Raw genomic sequence first — 25,185 nt, 5'->3', positions numbered from 1 at the left:
CAGCCTTAGATCGCTTAGCATAAGGGGCAGTACCCTCTTTCCTGAGCATTGCCTCTAAGGTGGAAGGTGAAGACTTCCGGAAAGAATCAAAGGAGGCCAACCGGTTCAAAGGCAACCTGATTTCTAACTGGAGGAAGAAGTGGGCGCTTTGCACGTTGGGAGGGGGAGAACGAAGAGGCGCAGTAAGCTCAGTTCAGAGACAGAGGTGTCCCCTCCTCCCGTAACCCACGGACCAATGAGGAGCCAGTTTCCCGGAAGCGAGAATGGCCGACTATGACAAGTCCTCCTCTCGCTGCTGCTGCTGAGCAATGGGCTCTCGGGGTCCCAAGGGGGGCTGGGCCTGGCCCCTCAACTCCAACAGCCCCTTCAGTCCCTCACACACGAAGACAAATGGCCAAGCGAGCAGGCTGCCCGCCGAGGTCCCTGGTTCAGACGCAAGCAGGCCCGGAGGCAGCATGCAGACCCGGGATTCTAGGATGAGCTCTGGCCAAGTTCTCTTGAAAATACTGCCGCTGCCTTCCAAAGAGGAAGCCCCCGGTGGGCGCCGGGTCTGGCTCACAGCCAGACACCAACCGTACCTGACGTGGCAGGAGACCAGCCAATGCTACCAGCCAACCTTCACATCCAGCTCCGCCCCAGACCACAGCTTGAACTGTCGCCCCTCCCCCTTCCCTCTGTTTGTCCTCTGGCGCCCCCATCGGTCGGTTTCCCTTTTTATCTCACAGGGGGTCCCTCTAAGGCGCGGAGTTTTGTTCCTAGTGGGCGGGGTCTGGCAAGGGTTGGGGCGCTGTCGGGCGCTAGAGAGCTGGGCTCCCCGGCCCAGAGAGCGAACTACAAGTTGCTCTGTGGCAGAGATTATTTCTTAAAGGAAAGTCAAAGCCAGAGCAGCGTGGAGGAGGAGGAAAGGCTGGGAAAAAGAAGCCAGGCGGTCCCCTGGTTTGGGGAGGGGCCCGGGATAAGCTCCGTACTTTAGGGGGAACAAAAGGCTCCTTCTCTGGCCGCCTTCTTGGAGAGCGCTTGGAGATCCCCAGCTTAGTTAGCTAGAAATCCTTCTGTCCGGAAAGCCTGTATTTCCAGAACGGAATTGGGTGCCTCGATTTCCCCAGGTTTAGAAATGTAACGGGCGCTGCAGGTGTGGAGAGTCACCCGAGAAACGTCTTGGTGGCGCGCCGGGAAAGCCGCAGCTCCCCCCTTCGGGGCCCCGTCCTGTTCTGCCAGGCTGCCTCCACCCACCCAGAAGCTGGCGCTCCAGAGCAAAGCAAGCGACTCCACCTCACGGGGCCAACAAGTCCGGGAGGGGCCAGCGCTGGGCTTGTGGAACAAGGATACTGGAACGGGAGGCGGGGCTGCTCCCCTCCACCACAAGGGCACGGCGAGGTGGCTCAGAAGGCCCCGGGTTCCAATTTGACCACAGACACTCCCCAGCTAAGAGACTGACTGGCTCTTGCTGCTTTTCTACCTTGGAATTGTGTTGTAGCTCTAGCCACTGGGAGCCAGAGAAGGGTTAAACAGAAATGTCGTAGCCCAAGGGGCGGTGCGAGGGGCTGGGGTGTGTCCCAGGGGCGGAGATCAGCAATCTCGGGACCCAATCAGAAGTGAGGCGCAGAAAAGGCCCAGTGTGTGTCACTGTCGTGAATCCAGAGGAAGGCTCGCCCCTATTGGCTGTGGCCGCAGCCCCGCCCCCTCCCTCTTCAGACCTTTGGGGGGCCCTCGGTGACAGACTTGACTTTCCTCCGAAGTCAAGGGGGGGAGCACGAAGACAGAAGTCGACTCGGGCTCCCCCCAAGAATGAGCTGAGACAACTCTGTTGGCTTCTCGGACCCCGGGCCCGGCCGCGAGGAGGGAGACTTGTTATTCCGATCGTCCTCCTCGCCCCCCCCACCCCATCTGCTGGCAGCGGGCTCACGGCTTCGCCCAGCCTTGGAGCCCCTCCCGCTGAGGCTCTCGTTTGCCCCCCGGTGGCTGCACCTTGTTGTGGGGTCTCTATGAGATCCAGAACCAGGCGGGGGGGGGGGGGGGGCCCTCGGCTGGGGGTGGGGCTCGGAGACTGAAAGCAGGGTTGAAGTGCGCAACCTCATGGGCCGCCCCGCCCCACTCTGGTCAGCGCCACCTTCAGGAGCTGTCTAGGAGACCGGAGGAGCCGCCGAGCCTGAAGCCAGCCTCTTTCTTCCCCAGAGTGGGATCAGTTGATGGGTCTTCCAAGTCGGAATCCAGACCACGCTCTTTGGCTGAAATGGATGCACTGGGAGACCCGAGGGTGCAGGGTGAGTGCGGGGAGGAAGGAGCCGGGGAGCCGCCTCCCCCCCACCCCTTCCTCTCTTCAGGCCTTGGTTCGGGAGTGCAGCTCACAAGTTGGGCTAGCGTGCAGGGCAGACTCATCTCCGCCCAGGATGGGCGCCAGACCCCAGGGGGCAGGGGCAGCGAGCCCCTAGTCATGGGAGTCAGCTTTGTCCCCCCAGGCGTCCTCTGCTTTCTAACTGGACTCCTCCTACTCCATCCAGCATGGCTTTCTGCTGCCTTGGCGAGCCTGAACGTCCCAATCTTCTGAGGAACACAACTCACTCTCTTTTACTGCCTCACTCTTTAGTAATGGCCCTCTGCGACTTCTCAGCGGCTCCCTGAGTAAGTTCGACAAAGCAGAGCATGGAGGCAAGGGATAATCAGCAAAGTCTCTGAGAGAAACAGGAGAAAGCAGTCCGAGATGCTTCAACATTAGACTTCCTCGTGCTTGGAGGACCCCCTCCCCCCAACCAACAGACCCATCTCAGAGATCATCTCCTGGAGGAAACTCACTGCCTTTGTTCCAAGGCGCTTGTAGAGCCGTCCTGCTGGTGAGCGCAAGACCCAGATGACAATTGTGGTCAGTTAAAACTGGGGCCCCCTTTCACACTGTTCTTGCAGGAGCCACATTCAAGGACTGACTCACTTGGTTGTTTGAGATATGGAATGGAGTTCTGCCTTCATTTGACTGTTTGCTCCTCAGTGGTCCAACCCCATCATCTGGAAATTGGGTTTACGGGGCTGATGGCCTCGCTGACCCTGATGGCTTCCTAAAGCCTTACATGTTTACAGATCAAATACCTTTCTCTTTCATTTTTTCTATAACAATTATGTATTTGCTTTATTCCTTTCCTTGTGGTTTTAGTCCTCACAGCCTCTCATGACTCTCCCCACCTGTTATGATTTATTTACTTCTCTGTAAGTTCTCCTTTTCTTAGTGAGGAAACTAAACAGATCTTGATTTCCAATGAGAACAATTACAGACTTGGGCATAGACCTTATAGTGACTAAAATCCAATGTCCTGAAATTAAATGGCAGTATTCTTTGATTGTCTCCCAATTCGAACACCTTCTCCTTTCCTTAAGCCCAGAAAGGGTTAAGAAACCTGCAGCTAGTTTAACTTCTTGGTAGCACTCTCTCAAAATCTGGCTTTCTGTGATTCATCCATGATTTGCTGCACTGGGAGATGAGGGGAAAATTCAGAGCTGCTCCAAACACTGACAACAGCATTAAAACATCAGCTCTCTCCTCAAACCCCGTGTTTAATGCAAATTAGAACTTCCTTTTTGGACACACTCCTCACATTTCTATACCCTTGAAACTTATATATTACATCCCTCCTAATGGACTTCAATGAACAGTCCCACTCTTCTGATTAAAGTCCCTTTTCTTTCATATTCCAATTCACCATCTCTCTTTCCCTACTTCTACCTTTTTAAAATTATTCAAACAAAATTCATTACACTAAAGCAGTATTTTTACCTGGTAATTTGTAGCCCAAAAGAATCCAGATTCTTTTTCTTAGAGATTGCATCATTTAAACAATATATCTGAGCACATTGGCTTAATTTAGTCTATAGTATAAATTCATGAATCAGCTATGATTAAATAAACATCCATGATATGTGCAGATTTCTTCCTTTTAAGATAATAATGATTTCATAAAGCATTTAGCAGTATCCCAAGCTACTAGTATATGTTCCATTTCAGTTCTACAGATCTGATACTCTTTCTTTTCCAGTGCTTAAAGTAGCATTTTCACTTGTAAGCACTTTCCTAGATTGCACAAACTCTTAGTGCTCTATCGCCTCTTTCTTTTATAAAACTTGCTCTCAATTTTTGATACCATAACATTAAATTATTGTACTTCATTAAACAGCCAGTGATTATTATGAGTTGGCTTCTCATCTGCTTATGGTTTAGTTGCTTGTCAGTCTTAAAGTGAGCTCTTTCTGACAGGCAGGCTGGCTACCTATTTATAAGATTAAGAAAGACACTAGTCATTGATCAATTTTAATTTGCTAAAGATGAAAACCATTCAAAGTATGCCTAGGATCATGGAGCCATTTTGTCCACTTTGAATCTCAAGGAACTTCTCACTACTAGACTGGAACAGAGTAACAATGCTTTGAGAACACTTTCTGTGATCCCATGAATCAGATTCAAATTTTGAAACTTTGCTTAGTTCATCAAGCACAATTGAGAATGAGGGTGTTATTCTCCAAAGTCAGATGGAGGTTTTTCAAGAGCTCTTTTTACCTGTCTCTTTCCCAAAACAATGTCTTTTCCAATGAATAATTCCTTTTCACTTGTTAAAGCATCTTAGAGTTTAAGAAACTCCAAATTTACTTACAAGTTCTTTTTAACTTTTTAACTGTAGATTTTAAAAATTAACATCCAATAATCCAACTATTATATCTATAAAATTTATTTGTAATACCTAAAAAAAAAAAACTAAAAACCAAAACAAAACAGGGAGAACTCACCCAGCCTCGCACGTGGAGAAAGAAGAAAGAGGGAGGAGTTATAAAAACTTATATACAACAACATAAGAATGCATGTAAACAGAAAGGGAAAAGGAATTTGGGGACAAAGAGAGAATTCTGGGAGATGAAGTCAACATTTTCTAATTATACACTTCACCCTGTGATCTTTTGAGAGACCAGTCTCCTCAATGGATCATTTAAAACATAATTTTTAACTAAAGGTACATACAATATTGCAGTTTCTAAAGGGAAATTACAATAATTTGGGGATAAAGGGAAATAAAAGAGAAAAAGAACAAAACCAATGTTAGGTGTATTGACAAAAAGCCAATTAGGGGGCAGTTCCCTTTTGGCAAAAGAGTGTATATTCATTGCATTCAAGCTCCACTCCCCACCCCCCACCCCCCAGTTCAAATCTGCCATATCTCAAAGTTCACTCTGGATCTTCTGGTGCAGCATATGGTTTCTGCAGGCATCTTCATGGTGCCTTCTCCAAACAGTTCACTTTCTGGATTCTGGGAGGTAGTCTCTTTTTCTAAATTAGGCTCAAATGCAGATCAAAGTTCTCAACAATTACACAATCCCCCCAGAGGAGGATAATAACATATAGGACTCATACAGGGATACATGGTCAAGTCAGAAAGCATATGAATGAATTATCAAAAACATCAAAGAAATTTAAAAATAACCTTTGAGTGAAATATGGAATATAAAAAACTGTGAAAAAGAGTCTAGGAAAAAGGAAAAAAATTCGTAAATTACAACAGATTCTTGTAGCAATCCATGTCCCATAAGCCTGCAACAACAATCACTCACTAACTCAATTTAGCTGTCTGGACTACAGTAAGTTGTCACATCATGAAAGAAAATAGAAAAAGAGACTAGATCTTGAATAAATGGGAAATAGGATTCCCTGGTTTGACTCTTTTCTTCACTTTTCCGGCATAATGGAACCAGAACAGTAGATGTTATGTAATTGATATAGAGTGTGGTACAAGGAAGTCCTGCATTTAACATATGTTAAATAGCTGCAACCTTGAGTCTTACACATGATCAAGTCATTGTGCTTTTTTTTTTCTTTTTAGTACAGAGTGTCATCAATCCCTGTAGGATTGGCTTAGTTTCTTTTACTTTTTGTACTTGTTTGGTACTTTGCAAGTCAACTTCTGTGCTCCTTTGTGGTACATTTCTCCTTGAATTAGACATATTCATTGAGCAAAAGTCTTATAATGTTTAAATAACTAGTGGTAAGTTGCCATAGTCCAAAGCTTTTTGGGTATGCATTTATATGTTAGGCAAATGGGCATCTTAGCTTATTCTATTGTAAAATCAAAAGTTAAAAAAAATCTTTTCAATACTGGAGACATGTGCTTCAAATGCAAAAAAGTGAGAGAAAAAAATCAAATACTGAATGGCACATGTAGGAAGATAAACAAAAATGTTAAAAATGTGTATATTTCACAATCACAGGGGTAAAGCATAGAGGCTACTTTCCAAAAAAAAGATTTGGCTGATAAAACAATGTGAGTGCAAATGAGAGAGTTAAAGCAATAATGCATTCAACCAAATTTTAAAAAAATTACAAAGGCACATCAAGTCAATATAGGTCATTAATACAGATTTTCTTGTTTTTTTTTTTTGAGGTAGTAAACGTGTTGTCCTACAAGGGTAATTGTTCAAGTACAAGGATTAACAAAATAAAATGCAACAAAATAGTACAGATCCAGTAACAGGGACATTATCACAATCAAGTCAAATACAACCAGTACAGGCAATTATTATCAACAGAAGGTACTCATTTTACATGGCTACAATGAATCCATGAGTCCCTCTCCCCAATTTTAATGGCTGTTGGAGTCAATAGAACTTGGAATGGTCCATCATAAGCAGGTTCAGTCGCCCAATATATTTGAAATTCTTTATGTGTGTTGGCTGGCAAAAACGAATAATTTATTTCAAAAGGACTTTGGCAACAAAAGCCACTGTGGCACAAGCAGTAGGAAACACTTTAGGCCACCTGGTCAGCTAATTGACTATGACCAGACAAAATTTATACTGTCCAGCTTTTGGCATTGAGATAAAATCAATTTGTAAATGCTCAAACAGTGTGTAAGTGAGAGGACGCCCACCAAAGGCTTTGCCATGAAAGGCATATTGATTAAAGGCCTGGCAGGCAGGACAAGCTGTACATTCTTTGGAGGAAATTGTAGTCATTCCAGGTGCTATCCATACTCTTTTAACAGTGTACAATGACTATGGATGCCAAATGACTATGTTTATGGATAGAGTGACAAATTTGGTTATAGAAAGCTCTAGGGAGAAGGGGTTTGCCATTTGATGATACCCATACTCCGTTAATCTGTTTGGCTTTAAATTTTTCCTTTCATTTTTCCACTTCCTTTTCATTAGAGGAAAGTGATAGATCCAAATCATCAATAATTGTTAGTGGCAAAATTAATTCAGGTCCTTCTAAGGCTGCTAGTTTGACTGTGATATCTGCTTGATTATTTCCCTGGAGACAGAGTCAGTGCTCCCTGTGTGTACAGAGCAGTGAATGATAGTTATGGCTTCGGGGAGTTGGAGGGCAGAAAGAAGTTCAGTAATAAGGTCTGAGTTGGCAATACATTTTCCAGCTGATGTTAAGAATCCCCTCTGAAGTTATAGCATGCCAACAGCGTGAAATATTCCAAATGTGTAATGGGAATCTATGTAAATTGTGACCCTTTTATCCTTTGCAATGATAGAGGAATGTTTCAAATATGTGAATTCTGCTCTTACATTTGAGGGTAAGGAAGCTGACCACAGAGTATCAAATTCGATAACTACTGCAGGTCCTGTATAATGCATGCCATTCCTCATAAATGAAGAACCATCTGTAAATAATGTTAAATCTGAATTATCCAAAGGGTATCCAGTAAATCATTACAAGGTTTATCAGCAATGGACACTAAAGATGTGCAATAGTGTAAAGGTTCTCTGGAAGTTGGCAAATCAGGGAGCAAATTTGCAGGATTGAGAACTCCATAGCGTTTTACTGTGATATGTTCATTATTCAATAAGGTTATCTCATATCTTGTAATCCTTTGATCAGTAAATGCCTGAATCCTATGTCTTCATAACAATGCCTCGACTTCTTGTGGGCACATTATGGTCAGAGGCCATCCCAATACCAGATTGGCAGGTTTGGTTGCCAGGAAAGATGTGGCAGCTACTCCTCTAAGGCATGGTGGTGCTCCGGCAGCTACTGGGTCAAGCTGAGCTGAATAATGGGCTACTGGGCATTGAGCAGGTCCCAAAACGTTAGAATACCTTAAGCTACCCCTTCTTGCACATGGACATATAAGGTAAATGGTTTATCATAATTTGCTATGCCTAGAGCAGGGTCAGACAGGATAGCTTGTTTTTGTTTTTTTTTAAGAGTTAATTGTTTACTCAAAGTTTCACATGTATAAATCTTCCTACTCTTTTTTTAAAAACATTATTTTATTTGGTCGTTTTCATACATTATTCACTGGGAACAAAGATCATTTTCTTTTCCTCCCTTTCCCCCCCCCCCCCCCCCGCCTTTCCCTCTCCCATAGCCGACGCATGATTCCACTGGTTATCACATGTGTTCTTGACTTGAACCCATTTCCCTGTTGTTGGGATTTGCATTATAGTGTTCATTTAGAGTCTCTCCTCAGTCTTATCTCCTCCAACCCTGTAGTCAAGCAGTTGCTTTTCATCAGTGTTTTTACTCCCACATTTTATCCTCTGCTTGTGGGTAATATTTTTTAGATCCCTGCAGATTGTTCAGGGACATTGCATTGATACTAATGGAGACGTCCATCACCTTCGATTGTACCACAATGTATCAGTCTCTGTGTACAATGTTTTCCTGGTTCTGCTCCTTTCGCTCTGCATCGCTTCCTGGAGGTCGTCCCAGTTCACATGGAATCCCTCCAGTTCATTATTACTCTCAGCACAATAGTATTCCATCACCAACATATACCACAATTTGTTCAGCCATTCCCCAATTGAAGGGCATCCCCTCATTTTCCAATTTTTGGCCACCACAAAGAGCGCAGCTATGAATATTTTTGTACAAGTCTTTTTGTCCATTATCTCTTTGGGGGTACAGACCCAGCAGTGCTATGGCTGGATCAAAAGGCAGACATTCTTTTATAGCCCTTTGGGCAGAGTTCCAAATTGCCCTCCAGAATGGTTGGATCAATTCACAACTCCACCAGCAATGAATTAATGTCCCCACTTTGCCACATCCCCTCCAGCATTCATTACTTTCCATAGCTGTCATGTTAGCCAATCTGCTAGGTGTGAGGTGATACCTCAGAGTTGTTTTGATTTGCATCTCTCTGATTATAAGAGATGTAGAGCACTTTTTCATGTGCTTATTAATAGTTTTGATTTCTTTGGCTGCGAACTGCCTGTTCATGTCCCTTGCCCATTTGTCAATTGGAGAATGGCTTGATTTTTTGTACAATTGATTTAGTTCTTTATAAATTTGAGTAATTAAACCTTTGTCAGAGGTTTTTATGAAGATTGTTTCCCAATTTGTTGCTACCCTTCTGATTTTGGTTACATTGGTTTTGTTTGTACAAAAGCTTTTTAATTTGATGTAATCCAGATTATTTATTTTGCATTTTGTAACTCTTTCTAATTCTTGCTTGGTTTTGAAGTATTTCCCTTCCCAAAGGTCTGACATGTATACTATTCTGTGTTCGCCTAATTTTCTTAGTTTCCTTCTTTATGTTCAAGACATTCACCCATTTTGAATTTATTTTGGTGTAGGGTGTGAGGTGTTGATCTAAGCCTAATCTTTCCCACACTGTCCTCCAATTTTCCCAGCAGTTTTTATGAAATAGTGGATTTTTGTCCCAAAAGCTGGGATCTTTGGGTTTGTCATAGACTGTCTTGCTGAGGTTGCTTGCCCCCAGTCTATTCCACTGATCCTCCTTTCTGTCTCTTAGCCAGTACCAAATTGTTTTGATGATCGCTGCTTTGTAATATAGTCTGAGATCTGGGACTGCAAGACCCCCTTTCTTTGTATTTTTTTTTTCATTATTTCCCTGGATATCCTTGATCTTTTGTTCTTTCAAATGAACTTTGTTATGTTTTTTTCTAAATCAGTAAAAAAACTTTTTGGAAGTTCCATGGGTGGCACTAAATAGATAGATGAGTTTGGGTAGGATGGTCATTTTTATTATATTGGCTCGTCCTACCCATGAGTAGTTACTGTTCTTCCAATTGTTCAAGTCTATTTTTAGTTGTGTGGAAAGTGTTTTGTAGTTGTGTTCATACAGATCCTGTGTTTGTCTCGGGAGATAGATTCCCAAGTATTTTATTTTGTCTAAGGTAATTTTGAATGGGATTTCTCTTTCTAGTTCTTGATGCTGAGCTGTGTTGGAAATATATAGAAATGCTGGTGACTTATGTGGGTTTATTTTGTATCCTGCAACTTTGCTAAAGGTGTTGATTATTTCGATTAGCTTTTTGGTTGAATCTCTAGGATTCTTTAAGTTGACCATCATGTCATCTGCAAAGAGCGATAATTTGGTCTCCTCCTTGCCTATTTTAATGCCTTCAATTTCTTTTTCTTCTCTAATTGCTACTGCTAGTGTTTCTAATACAATGTCAAATAATAGAGGTGATAATGGGCATCCTTGTTTCACTCCTGATCTTAATGGGAATGGATTTAGTTTATCCCCATTGCAGATGATATTAGTTGATGGTTTTAGATATATACTGTTTATTATTTTTAGGAATGACCCTTCTATTCCTATGCTTTCTAGTGTTTTTAGTAGGAATGGGTGTTGTATTTTATCAAAGGCTTTTTCTGCATCTATTGAGATAATCATGTGGTTCTTGCTAGTTTGCTTGTTGATGTGGTCAATTATGTGGATGGTTTTCCTAATGTTGAACCAGCCCTGCATCCCTGGTATGAATCCTACTTGATCATGGAGGATGACCCTTCTGATCACTTGCTGGAATCTTTTTGCTAGTATCCTATTTAAGATTTTTGCATCTATATTCATTAGGGAGATTGGTCTATAATTTTCTTTCTCTGTTTTTGGCCTGCCTGGCTTTGGAATTAGTACCATGTTTGTGTCATAAAAGGAGTTTGGTAGAACTCTCTCTTTGCTTATTATGTCAAATAGTTTGTATAGTATTGGGATTAACTGTTCTCTGAATGTTTGATAGAATTCACTGGTGAATCCTTCAGGCCCTGGGGATTTTTTCTTAGGAAGTTCTTTGATGGCCTGTTGGATTTCTTTTTCTGATATGGGATAATTTAAGAAAACTATTTCTTCTTCTGTTAGTCTAGGCAATTTATATTTTTGTAAATATTCATCCATATCACCTAGGTTGGTATATTTATTGCCATATAGTTGGGCAAAGTAGTTTTTAATGATTGCCTTAATTTCTTCTTCATTGGAGGTGAGATCCCCCTTTTCATCCTTGATGCTGTTAATTTGCCTTTCTTCTTTCCTTTTTTTTAATTAGATTAACCAGTACTTTGTCTATTTTGTCTGTTTTTTCAAAGTACCAGCTTCTAGTCTTGTTTATTAGCTCAATAGTTCTGTCACTTTTGATTTTATTAATTTCTCCCTTAATTTTTAGGATCTCTAGTATGGTTTTCTTCTCGGGGTTTTTAATTTGTTCGTTCTCAAGTTTTTTGATTTGCATTTCCAATTCCTTGATCTCTGTCCTCCCTAATTTGTTAATATATGCACTCAGGGATATGAATTTTCCTCTAAGTACTGCCTTGGCTGCATCCCATAAGGTTTGAAAGGATGTTTCGCCGTTGTCATTTTCTTCAATGAAATTATTAATTGTTTCTATGATTTCTTCTCTAACTATCCGATTTTGGAGTATCATGATATTTAATTTCCAATTAATTTTTGATTTGGCTCTCCATGTACCCTTGCCGATCAATATTTTTATTGCCTTGTGATCTGAAAAGGCTGCAGTTATTATTTCTGCTTTTCTGCATTTGAGTGCCATGTTTCTATGACCTAGTGTATGATCTATTTTTGTGAATGTGCCATGTGGTGCTGAAAAGAAGGTGTATTCCTTTTTGTCCCTATTTATTTTTCTCCATATGTCTATTAACTCTAATTTTTCTAAGATTTCATTCACCTCTTTTACCTCTTTCTTGCTTATTTTTTGGTTTGATTTATCTAAATTTGATAGTGGTTGGTTCAAGTCTCCCACTAATATGGTTTTACTGTCTATTTCCTCCTTCAATTCTCCTAATTTCTCTATTAAAAATTTGGATGCTATACCATTTGGTGCATACATGTTGATTAGTGATATTTCCTCATTGTCTATACTCCCTTTTAGCAGAATATATTTACCTTCCCTATCCCTTTTGATCAGGTCTATTTGTACTTTGGCTTTGTCAGATATCATGATTGCAACTCCTGCCTTCTTTCTATCAGTTGAGGCCCAAAAGGTCTTACTCCAATCTTTAATTCTAACCTTGTGAGTGTCAACCCGCCTCATATGTGTTTCTTGAAGACAACATATGGTAGGGTTTTGGGTTTTAATCCAATCTGCTATTTGTCTACGTTTTATAGGTGAGTTCATCCCATTCATGTTCAAAGTTATGATTGTCATTTGTGGATTCGCTGGCATTTTGATATCTTCCCCTAGTTCTGACCTTTCTTCTTTAGCTTTTTCCTTTTGAACCAGTGATTTACTTTAGGTCAGTCCCCCTAGTCCCCTCCCTTGAGATGCTTCCCTTTCTAGCCCCTCCCTTTTTATGCTCCCTTCCCCTCCCCCCTCTCCTTCCCTCCCTTTTTATACTCCGTCCCCCTCCCCCTCCTTAATTTTCCTTTCTTTCTTGCCCTAATGGATAAGATAGAATTCAGGATCCCACTGGATCTAGATGTTCTTCCCTCTCAGATTTGCTTTCACTGAGAGTAAGGTTTAAGTAATTCCACTTCACGCTCTCTTCCTCTCCTTCTCATATGAGAGTTCTTCCCCTCCCCTTCCCATGTGTATCTTTATATGGGAAAGATTATTCTATTGAGTCCCCCCCTATTTCTTGAAGTTAATCTTAGTATTATCGACGGTTCCCCCCTCCCTTTTCCTTTCTTTGCCCCCACTTTCCCCAAATCTTCTTGATGCCCCAATCTTTCCCTATGCATGTTTCTTCTAACTACTCTTATGATGCTACAATTTATGAGAGTTACACAAAACATTTCCCCCACATATTAATATATATATAATTTGATGTAAATGTAGTCCTTATAGAAGAGAGTTTGACTTAAAGAAAAAGATAAGATTTATCTCCTTTTCCCTTTCTTTTATATTTACCTTTTCATGTTTCTCTTGCTTTCTGCGCTTGGATATCAAACTTTCCACAGAGCTCTGGTCTTTTCTTAGCAAATGCTTGGAAATCTTCTATTTTGGTGAATGCCCATACTTTCCCCTGGAAGTATATAGTCAGTTTTGCTGGGTAGTTGATTCTTGGTTGGAGACCTAGCTCTCTTGCCTTTCTAAATATCGTGTTCCATGCTTTGCGGTCTCTTAGTGTGTTAGCCGCTAAGTCATGTGTGATCCTTATGGGATCCCCCTTACATCTGAAGCTCCTCTTCTTGGCTTCTTGTAGGATTTTCTCCTTTTCTTGGAAGCTCTTGAATTTGGCAATTACATTCCTGGGGGTTGTCTTTTGGGGATTTAGTATAGAAGGTGTTCTATGAATCCTTTCTATTTCTATTTTGCCCCCTTCCTCCAGAACGTGAGGGCAATTTTCTTTTATAATCTCCTGTAGAATAATGTCGAGTTTATTGTTTATCTCTGGGTTTTCTGGGAGACCGATAACTCAGAGGTTTTCTCTTCTCCCTCTGTTTTCGAGATCTGTGACCTTCTCAGTGAGATATTTTATGTTTTCTTCTAATTCATTAATTTTTTGGGTTTGCTTTATTGATTCTTGCTGTTTTATCATCTCATTTTCTTCGAGGTACTTAATTCTGGTCGTTAGGGACTGGTTTTGCTTTTCAGCCTTGTCTGCCCTTCTATTGGATGCTTCGAGTTCTTTTTCCAATTGAGCAGTCTTATCTGTCAGACTGCTGATCTCTTTCTCCCATTTTTCTTTCCAGAAGGTTTCCATCTTTTGGATAAGTTCCAGTTTGAGATCTTCCAGAGCTTGTTGATAGTTTCCATTTTGGGAGGCATGTTCTGATTTTTTTTTTTTGGATTTCCTCCTCATTCTCCTCTTTTCCTTGGGTATTTCCACCATAAAAGTTTTCAATAGTCACTTTTTTCCCTTTCTTCCTGGAGCTTTGATTTTGGGCCATGTGAGCCATCCCTTTGGTGGTTTTATTCCCCTTTCCTTTTTGGTCTGGGGTCTGGGTTATATGGGCGGTTTTTCTGTGAATTTAGGTTGCTTCAGACTAGTTCTTCCCAGCCTCTGAGGTTTCTTAGAGCGCTGGGTCCCTGATCACAGCCACACTGCTCAGGTGTTCAGCTCCGCCCAGATAATCAGCGCGTGGTCCACCCCTGGTGTTTAGCTCCACGGAGATGTTCAGTGAAGCCGCCCCAAGTACAGCTCCGCTGACCGCCGTAATCAGCGCCGGATTCTCCAGTGAAACCACCCTGAGACGTTTTTTCCTGGCAGTCCCCAGATCCCAAGGACCCTGGAGTGCCCCCCCCCCAGACAGAGACGTTCCCCACTCACTCGCTGTCCCAGTGAGCGCTCAGGTAGCTCACTCTGGTTTGGTGGGGGAGGTGGGGTGGGAGAAGGGTGGCTCAGTTCACTTTTCTGTGCAAACTTTTCCTCCTTATTATAGTGTGGAAATGTTCAAGCCCCACATACCTTCGCCTCTGTGGAGTACTGGGAGTACTGGGGTGTCCTTCTGTTTCTCCAAAGGTGATTTTTATGCTCCTTTGATGTAGTCTATTTCGTTTGGTGCCGGGGAGAGGAAGCGTACCGCGTCTAGATTGCAGCCATGATTACCCGGAAGTTGGATAGCTTATTTTTGAAAGAGTTGTCAGGTGTTCCATTTCCAATGTAAGTGGTTCAGGGACTGAGTTTTTTGTGAGTAATACAAGGGGCTTAGTGATTTCCCCAAAGCAAGGGATCTGCTGCTGACAAAATCCCGTTGCTCCAAGAATTGCCCTCAATTGCTTTTTAGTGGAAGGAGCACTTAAGTTTTGGATACTTTCAATACACTTAGGAGAAATTAAATGGAACCCAGAAGTTAAAATGAAACCTAAATATTGTACTTTGGGGAGACACCACTGAAATTTGTCTTTGGAGACTTTGTGGCCTCTCTTATGTAGCTCCAAAAGGAGATGCTTGCTATCCTCTTGGCATGCCAAGTGCAAATCGTCTATATATTGGATTAAATGGCTGTATTTAAATTTAATGGCATCTGTATCAGCAGTTAACAATTGTGTAAACAAAGTCGGGCTGTTCACAAACCCTTAAGGCAAATAGGTCCAGGTCCACTCATAACCCTTCCAGGTGAAAGCAAAGATATGCCTGGACTCCTCATGTATAGGTATAGAAAAGAAAGCTGAGCACAATTCTATTACTGTAAAGTATGTAGCTATGCTAAGAATAGAAGAAATAATAGTATTTATGTTGGAAACTACGGAGTGTCTCTTTATATCATGATTGTTCACAGCCCTCAAATCCTGGACTAATCAATAGAGGTACTTGCTTTTTAACAGGCAGGATGGGAGTATTATATTCAGATTTACAGGGAATTATGATGCTTTGGTCAATTGTGAATTTATTACAGGGGTAATGCCATCAATTGCCTCCTTTGAAAGAGGGTACTGAGGAATGGAAGGAGGTGGGCTAGATTTAGTTTTAATTTGGACAAGGACAGCAGATTTAAGTAGGCCAACATCAGAAGATAATGTGGCCCAGAGAGACTCAGGTTTATCAGTTGGGATCTCAAAAGTAGGAGACTTCTTTATCTCGTGACTGTCTGAAAGAAATATAGGGTGCAAAGTTAAGGATTCCTCAGGCAATTCCAGTGACATAGAGCCATCTGGAGAGCAAGTTATTGTGTCTCTAAGCTTGCATAAAAGATCTCTCCCTAGCAAAGTTATAGAAAAGCCATGCATCAAGAGGAAAGAGTGCTCCACACAGGGGTCCTACAGACACCATTCTAGAGGAAAGCTTTTGAACCTTTGGGGGTATGCCCAATACCCCCACTACATTTATTGAGCCTATGGAATTGCAATCTGAATCAGGTGAACTCTTCAATACAGACCTGGAAGTTCCAGTGTCCAAAAAATAATCATAATAGATGTTACCAACCTTTAATATTACATGGGGCTCATCAGTATGGGGTGGGGGGCAGTGGATAGGGACAATAGGTAATAAGACATCAAGGTTAGGGAAAGCAAAGGTTATATCCTGACTCCTATGCCAGACCCCCCCCCCAATACACCTTTATAATCTTTGGCTAGTTCTTTGGGCTCCCCCCTGAGGGGAAGTAGCACTTTGGGTGGTTCAGGGACAAGCTCCACTCAAGATATAATGTTTAAGGGTCATTTGGTATGAGTTATCAATTGCCTGATTTATATTCCTAGAATTGTTATCAATTCTAAAGTTGGGATTCCTGAAATAATTATTGTAATTATTCTTTTTATAATTATTTTTATAATTTTTCCAGTGGATGTGGTTTCTCATTGCCTGGAACAAACTCCTAGAGTTCATCATTACGTGGCCCTTCTTCTCACAGACTTGACAGGTAAGGGACCAATAGTTAAATTATTGGAGAGGGGGAAAGTGCCATTGGTTGACTATCATGCCCTTTGGCTTGTTTATCAATCCTATTACTTAAAAAAGATTTGAGTTCCTTTTGAATGGTTTCCATGAAATTATTAATATCTTCCTTTTTTTCTTTATGGCCTTTAGAGACATAAACAGCAATTCTCCTCAAGTCATCAAGATCCATCTCAGGCCACCTTGGGCAATGCATTTTAAAGTAATCCTAGACCACTCTACAAAAGTGTTGCCTTATTTGTGTAATATCCTTTTCTGTAGAAAGATCCAAGATCCAAATATCTATCCCTAAGCTCAACGAGCCTTTCCATAAATTGGGAGGGTGTCTAATCACCAGATTGTTTAAGGCTTTCAAAATATGGTCCATGCATCTGGATTTTCGGAATATTATCACACTGCTTTTGGAATGGCCTCCCTACAATGATATAATTGCAAATAATCTTCAGTTGTTATAATCCTATTCAGGATCCTGAGATGGCCAGTGTGCTGCATTCTGCCCTTGGACATTATTTTTTTTTTAAAACCCTTACCTTCCGTCTTGGAGTCAATACTGTGTATTGGCTCCAAGGCAGAAGAGTGGTAAGGGTAGGCAATGGGGGTCAAGTGACTTGCCCAGGGTCACACAGCTAGGAAGTGGCTGAGGCCGGATTTGAACCTAGGACCTCCCGTCTCTAGGCCTGGCTCTCAATCCACTGAGCTACCCAGCTGCCCCCAGCCCTTGGACATTATTAACATGAGAGATGATCTTATTTTTCTCATGTTCTGTTATAAAAGCTTTAAGAAAAATTTCAACATCTTTATAAGACAGATTATATTAAAAAAATGTTGGGGAACACTGAGCTGGGTAGCTCAGTGGATTGAGATCCAGGCCTAGAGACAGGAGGTTCTACGTTCAAATGTGGCCTCAGACACTGCCCATCTGGGTGACCCTGGGCAAGTCACTTGACCCCCATTGCCTAGCCCTTACCACTCTTCTGCCTTGGAACCAATACACAGTACTGATTCCAAGATAGAAGGTAAGGGTTATTAAAAAAAAGAGAAGAAAATGTTGGCCATCTTTTTTGTTACCAAAAGTGATTCTTTTTCATAATGAGGAATACTGAATTTCAATTCCTATATCTTGGGGTGTAAAATGTGTGTGTTGTCTTAGGTTTACCACTTCCCTGTTGCATCCTATTGCAGGCAGTTCCCTTAAGGAGAAAAGGCCTTCATAGGAATTGGTTAATGGTTGTGGTTTCTTAGAAGTGGACTGTGGGGATACTGAGGCAGCATGGGTAGGAATAGATATGGTAGGATTATGAGATTTCCTCTGGGCTGGGGTTGCTTGTGGGATGGGAAAAGGGATAGGAGAGAATGGGGCATCAGGAGAAGGATCAAGAGAGGTAAGGTTAGCCAGGAGTTGCAGAGCTTGAGAGAGGTATTTCAGAGTACAATAGAGGAGGATCTGTACTTGAGATTCAGGAGAGGGGTCTTCTGTCTCTAATTCATGAGAAATAGGACTTTACTCTCTTAGTAGTTCAGGAAAAAGCTTGCAAAAATCAGATATGTTTTGGATTGAGTCCCCCTTTGCCACGGAACCACGCAGAAAGTATTTGAAAATTGTCCAATTGAATTTGCATGTCACCCTGCATTTCACCTTTAATTTTGTGCAGGTGGAAAATTTGCCACACTTGAGCTACAGTCCCAGCATCCTTTTAAGTTACACCCTCATTTTACATACAGAGGCATGGGAGATAAATTTGGTTAAGACTCACACTGCAACCATCTTTTTGGGGGGGAGATTGTACTTTTGGTAAAGTGCTACAGGTGTGAGTCTTTGTCTCTCTTTGCTCACTTGACTGAAAGAATCTTTTTTTTTCCTTTTCCCTCGCTTTTGATTATTATTGAAATCCTATATTTTTTAAATACTAGGACTATTTATTCATTTTTACTCCCACAATTTTTGATGACCACGAAGAGACTTCAGAACTAGAGGAACCAGATTTCTTCTCCTGTCATGGTTTTCCTTCTCCCCTTTTTCTTCTCCCTTCTCCCTCCAGGAAACCCTTCAAAACTTTCTCAGGCTGACTGCCTACACTTGCCCACCAGAAGACATCGGGTAGCCGCAGCTCTCCCTTACAGAGGCTGTTCCTGCTAACTACTTCTCCTGTTACTGCTGCTTGCTTTTGCTGCTACTGGTAAGCTTTAAACTCCCTGCCCCCAACCCCAGCCCAGGGGAGGGGGATCCCTTTTCCCTTTTCAGGGGGTACAGGTCCTCTCTCCTAAGTCCTTTTCCAAAACACCCCACCCAGCTTCCTATACTCCCTCTTAGCTAAAACTCTCTTTTCACTCCAGCTAAGAAAAGTTCTCACCCCTAAAACCAGCCTATAATCCTTGACTTAAACCTCCTCACCCCTGTCACTAGAGGCTAGTATTAAGCACTCAGTTTTGCCTTTTTATTGAACTGCTAATAATGAATGATACTCTAAAAGAAACATTTTTGGCCTTCCTTCAATTGGGAACCTTTAAGTTTTCAGATTGCCTCCTTATGTTGTTAAGAAATTTTCTTCATCAATTCCTAAATATTAAGGCACAAAATGTTATCATGCAGAAAATGTAAGCTAAAATGCAAGCAGGCATTCAAATTCAATTGGACAATTTTAAGAACTTCTTAAATGGTCCCATGACAAGAGACGATTCCATCCAAAATATATCTGATTTTTTTTCCAAGCCTGTTCCTGAACTACTGAGAGAAATAGATACCGAAATAGACATGGAAGACCCCTATTCTATGCTTTGGATGGAAATTCTCCTCTCATATTGAAGCACTCCTAGCTAAACCCTCCCCTGCTCCTTCTCCCCATGCCCCATCCTGCCCTGTCCCTTCTCTCACCTCACTCCCAAGAAACTCTCATCCTACCATACAGGTTCCTACTTGCACTACCTCAGTTTCCACATAGACACCTCCTAGAAAACCACAAGGGAAGTGCCCGCATTAGCACCAAATGGGAATGTCACAACACCATGATGATGACATGCATGTCAGCATTGACACACGTAGCCATTTTCAATGACATGAGGCCACATGTGGACTCAGCACACCTCTGGGCCCAGGAGCCAGCCAGGGAGCTATGTGCCTGCAGCCATGGCTGTGGCCATGCCCCAGCCCTAGGTGGGAGGGCTGCTCCATATGCTGGCCGTGGGGCCAGGGGGCAAGTGGCAGGCGACACATGCCAGGAAGCTGGGGAAAACGGGTATCCCACAGGTGCAGGGAGGAGGAGCACATGCTCGTGGAAGCAGGGCACTCAGGTAGGCAGGCTGCCAGGGGCAGCCACTGCTCTAGCAGTGCCCCCGGGGCCAGCCAGGTGGGGATGGGTGGGGTGGGGCGGGGCCAGCAGAGATTAAGTGGGGTTCTGGCTCATATTCAACAGAGGAATTCCTGGAACCAATTACCAGACACTTTTAGCACCCTGAAAAATATAGCAATGACTTTACTCACAATTTTTCCCTCTATGTACTTTTGTGAGACCTTATTCTCAGCATTAAATAATATCAAAACCAACAAAATAAACAGATTGACAATTGAAATTAGGAGTACTTGCTTAGGCTTAAAGTGTACAAAATACCAACCTTCAATTGAAGATTTAGCCAATGAAAATCAGTAACAAAAAGTCACTAATAGGCAGGTTAGTTAAAGAATTCCCCCTCCCCCTCATTTATTTTATGGCACCCCACACAAGTTAAATAATATGAAGACAAACAAAGGAAACCAACTGACAGATGAACAAAGAAGTCACTAAGCAGATGAGTTAAATAATTGGTTTTTTATTTATTAAATACAGTTATATATTACAATTATACATTTTTGTTATTTCAACTATAAATATTGCGAAATCATGTTTTTCTCAAAGTGACACAACAGCCAAGTTATGCTTGGTTTTTTGGTGAATTTTGACACACCAAGCTCAAAAGGTTGTCCATCACTGTCTTAGCATTAAGACACCATAGACCTTTCCCACCCCAGGATATAAAGTTTAAATGAGATATTCCTAGTTACAAAGATGAACCTATCTTGGTAACAAAAAAGATGGCCAATATATTCTTTCATTTTGATCCTTTTTATAAAGATGTTGAACAATTGCGTTATGCCTTTCTGACAAAAATGTGAGAGGGAAAAGATCATCCTACATGTTAATAAAGCCAAGGGTGCAATGCACCACACTGGCCCTCTGTAGATCCTCATTGGGACTATAACAATCACAATGAATATATGCAACTACTTTGTCAGGACTCCATTCTAAAAGCAAAGCGAGAATACTCCAAAAGACCGGATGCTTTGACTAAATTTGAATGCCTTAAACAATCTGATGATGAGACACCCTCCCAATTTATGGATAGTTGGTTATTGATAAATATGGATAGATATGGTTATTGAACTGGGAGGTAGGTATCTAGATCTTAACCTTTCTATAGAAAGATATTGGACACATAAAACAACATTTTGTAAACAACTATTCCATAGTAATCCAGGATTACTTTAAAACACATTGCCCAAAGTGGCCTAAAATGGATATTGATGAGTTGAGGCAAACTCATTTAAAGGCCATAAAGAAAAACAATCAAAAACTAATAATCTACTAGGAAAGATCCAGAAAGAATTAAATACTAACTGACAGTTAAATACTAACTGACAGAATTGATAAACAAAAAAAAAAGGCCATTATATTCAACCAATGGCACTTTGCCCCTCTCCAAGAACCTATCAATTTCTTTCCTTCCATTTCTATGGAAAGAAGGGCCACATAATGATGAACTGTAGGAATTTCTTCCAAGCAATTAGAAATAATATCCAATGGAATAATAGATATAGAAACAATTATAGAAATAATTACAAAAATTATTTCAAATATCACAACTTTAGGAATAATAACAATCCTAGAAATTTAAATCAAATAACTAATAACTCAAACCAAATGGCCCCTCAACAGTATATTTTAAGTGAAGCTCATCCACAAAATATTCAGGGTGCTACTGCCCCTCCACATGGCGCAGAAGATGGTGCCACTTAGACTCTATTGTTTTATTGATGTTAACCCTTTTCAGTTTTGTCTCCCCTCCATATAGCAGCAAAGAAGAAGAAACGGGTTTTGAATACAGTGCCTGTCTACCCTCTTACGATCTTTATTTGTACCAACAACCTTTGGAGACTTTAAAAAGTAAAATAGTAATTGATTTTAAGGGGTCTTCATAGCCCCACTCCCTCTGACTGCTTGCTTTTGATTTACATGTAATAAGATATAAGGGTCCACTGAAGTAACTGAAGTAAAGTGCTATAGCAATATTGTAGAAATGTAATGGATGAGACATATAGAGTGTCAGTCTCATACCAGTGGAGGTATGAAAATATTCCTAGGGGGCATGACACCCCTGGATGACTCCAGAGAGGGAGCATTTCCCATGAATTCTACTGACTTCTGGATGACATTTTGGACCCCAAAGAGTATTTTTATCAGGAGTACAGAGTTTTTCTGATTTGGAATTTGTTGAAACCTATCTCCTCCAAGGTTGCAAGAATTGCTAGATGTAAAAGAACTTGTAGCATGTATTTGTCACACAGTAACTCATGTGACTGTACTTTTTGTTGATAATGAATAATTGCCTGACCTGATTTTATTTGACTATTGATTGTGAGAAGACTTTCCTCTTACTGGATCTGTATTATTTTGTTTCACTGTATTTGATCCTTCTACTTGAACAAATTGCCCTTATAGGACAATACATATATTACCTCAAAAAAATCTATATTAGTAACCTATATTGACCTGATATGCCTTTTGTAACATTTTATGCCTTCTATAATTTTTTTTATTATTCCTAGAATGTATTATTGCTGCTATACCTCCATTACTTCATCTACCTCATTTGCTCTCACACTGTGGATCATGGCAAGTTAGAGGAAATAAATCTTATTTTTCTGCAAGTAGCCTCTATATTTTACCTCTGTGATTGTGAAATATATACAATTTGGATTTTTTAAATTGTTTTTCTTCTTGCATGTGCGATACAGTATTTTAGTTTTTTTCTCTCATTTTTAATATTTAAAGCACATGACACCAATATTGAAAAGATTTTTTTTAACCGTTTTACTTTTTGCAATAGAATAAGCTAAGATTTTCATTTATCTAACATATAAATGTGTACCCAAGAAGCTTTGGACTATTGCAACCTGCCACTAACTTATATCATGAAACTTTTGTTCGATGAACATGTCTGAGTCAAGGAAAAATGGACTACAAAGGAGCACAGAAGTTGACCTACAAAGTGCCACACAAGCACAAAAGATAAAAAAACTAAACCAATCCTATAGGGATTGATGACATTCTGCTTAAAGAGCATAAGGACTTGATTATGTGTGAGACTCAAGGTTGCAGCTGTTTAACCTGTGTAAATGCAGGACTTCCTTGTACCACTCTCTAGCAAATACATAATATCAATTGTTCTGGCTCCATTATCTTGGAAAGTGGAAAGAAGGGTTAAATCAGGGAATGCTATTTCCCATTTGTTTCAAGATCTAGTCTCTTTTTTCTACTTTTCTTTCATAATGTGACAACTTACTGAAGTTCAGACTGCTAAATTGGGTTCATTAGTGATTGTCGTTGCAAAGCCATGGGACATGGATCATTATAAGCCCTTGTGATTTGTGAAATTTTTCCTTTTTCCTAGAATTTTTCATGTTTTTGATATTCTATTTTTCACAGAGGTTATTTTTATTTTTTAATTTCTTTTGATTCTTTGAGGTTTTTGATAATTCATTCATATGCCTTATGACTTGACCATGTATCTCTGTGTGATTCCTATTTGTATCCTTGTATCCTCAGGGGAGGAAATGTGTTGATATCCTCCTGGGGGGGGGGTTGTTTTTATTTTGTAATGAAAATTTTTAAGTTCCTTTTGAGAATAAAAAAATTTTAAGGGTAAGAAATGTACTGCCTCCTGGAACCCAGAGACTGAACTCCTTGTGGAAGATGCCATGGACTACAGAGACCACACACTGCTCCAGAAGTTCCTGAGCAAAACTGAATGTACAGAATTGAACTATGGGAGGATGAATACATTTGTTTACACTGTACTTTGTTGTACCAAAGGGAACTGCCCCTTAATTGGTTTTGTTCTTGATTCCCTTTTGTTTCCTTATCCCCAAGTTATTGTATTTTTCCCTGTGTAAAATTGTATGTAACTTATTTAATTATGTTTAAAATGATCCACAATGTGCAGTTGGAAAAGTTGTTACACTTGAGCTCTATTCCCAGCTTCCTTTTAAGTTACATCCTCATTTTACATACAGAGGCTTGGGAGATCAATTTGGCCATGACCCATGCTGTGAGGATCTTTTTTGGGAGCTTGTGCTTTTGGTAAAGTGCTGCAGGTGTGAATCTTTGGCTCTCTTTGCTCTGCTCACTTGACTCAATCTTTATGTCTTTTCCCTCTCTTTTGATTATTATTAAAATCCTATATATTTTGAATACTAAGAGTATTTATTCATTTTTACTTCTACAATTTGCTGTATGGTAGCATTTTTTGTCTTAACATTTAGGCTCAGGAAAAGAAAATTTCCTAGGAACAGAAGAAGGAAGCAATCTGAAACCTTAAAGGTCCCCAATTGGGCAAAAGCCAGAAGGCCTTCTTGCAGAGCAGCATTCATGCTAGTTAGCATTGTAGTCAAAAAGGGTAGATAAAAGGAAAAGGGAAAAGGAGATCATTTTTTAATATATTTATATATTCTTTTAATTTTTTAAAAATGTTTTTAAATTTAAAAAATGTTTTATTACTAGGGGTGATGATAAGGTAAAGGATAGGGGTATTTTATCTTATTTTATTTTACGTGATATTGTAGGATTTTGTTGGATTTTTATTCGTAAAAATTTATTTTTGCAATTTTTATTTATTTTTTTTATTGTTGCTACCCTCTGGTGGTAGAAAACAATCCCTGCAGCTCAGCGGGGGGAAAAAAATGAGTGCTCCATACTAACCTCTAGTGGCCAAGGGGCAGAACTACAAGGGGGGATTAGGGCGTGATCCGGGTGCAGTGGGAGTGAGGGGCATGGTTGTCTGCCAGAAACCAAAATGGAGGATATGACTACAAAACAGAGCGGGGGGGGGGGGGGGGGGGGGGGAGGGTTGGGTTTGCGTCTGTCCCAAAGGCAAATTTGCTCCAGAGGAGACCCTGGGGTCAAGCAGGAAGGCAGCGACGAGTTAGGCCAGGGTGGGTGAAAAGGAGCCCGCCAGGGAAAGGGCCTCCCCGTCCGCGCACAGAACTTACCTGTAGACAGGCACTGAAGCGGCAGAAACGGCAGGAGCCCAGGGTTGGGCGGGCCGCGCGCGCTAGTAGTGGTTCGAAGCCGCGGGGAAGCGCGAACCTGGGCGGCTGCGGGCTGTCGGAGGCTGCGGGCTGGAGGCAGAAAGGCCACTGGGCAGCGTGGCCGGGGCTCCGCAGGAAAAACCGCGGCTCTCAGTGACGGGGAAAAGCCGGCCACCTCCGGAAGGGGCTTGAGTAGAGAAAACGCTGAGAATTCGTGTCCCTTCAGGGGCCCCACGTCCCCCTCCTCCCAGCATTGCACGGATACGCCTGCTTTCGAATACCCGAGAAACAGGGAGCCGCAGCCGGCCGCCCGCGCGGGGAAAGAAGAAAG

At 41.4% G+C, this 25,185-nt stretch overlaps 1 protein-coding gene and 1 long non-coding RNA gene across 4 annotated transcripts in view; one reads left to right on the top strand and one right to left on the bottom strand.

Moving 5' to 3' along the window:
* LOC100031032 (WD repeat and coiled-coil-containing protein-like) overlaps positions 1–24,018 on the top strand; it is a 70,039-nt gene extending 46,021 nt beyond the window's left edge. The window contains exons 5-7 of one of the 3 annotated variants that reach the window (XR_008917956.1): positions 16,404–16,481; positions 18,556–18,693; positions 19,227–24,018. Coding sequence is in view for 2 of the 3 variants with exons in the window: in XM_056824951.1 (XP_056680929.1) it covers positions 16,404–16,440 (37 nt within the window). In the remaining variant the exon portion in view is untranslated. Of the gene's footprint in view, positions 1–16,403; positions 16,482–16,648 lie in introns of all 3 variants that reach the window. The other 2 variants (XM_056824951.1, XM_056824947.1) reach the window with 2 other exon arrangements.
* LOC130458586 (uncharacterized) overlaps positions 1–25,185 on the bottom strand; it is a 30,790-nt gene extending 5,605 nt beyond the window's left edge. The window contains exon 1 of the long non-coding RNA XR_008918006.1: positions 24,816–25,185. This is a non-coding gene — a long non-coding RNA (uncharacterized LOC130458586). The remainder of the gene's footprint in view (positions 1–24,815) is intronic.

This window comes from Monodelphis domestica, chromosome 1 (assembly GCF_027887165.1).
Source record: "Monodelphis domestica isolate mMonDom1 chromosome 1, mMonDom1.pri, whole genome shotgun sequence".
NCBI classification, from domain to species: domain Eukaryota; kingdom Metazoa; phylum Chordata; class Mammalia; order Didelphimorphia; family Didelphidae; genus Monodelphis; species Monodelphis domestica.
This window is presented reverse-complemented; position numbering and strand designations above follow the sequence as displayed.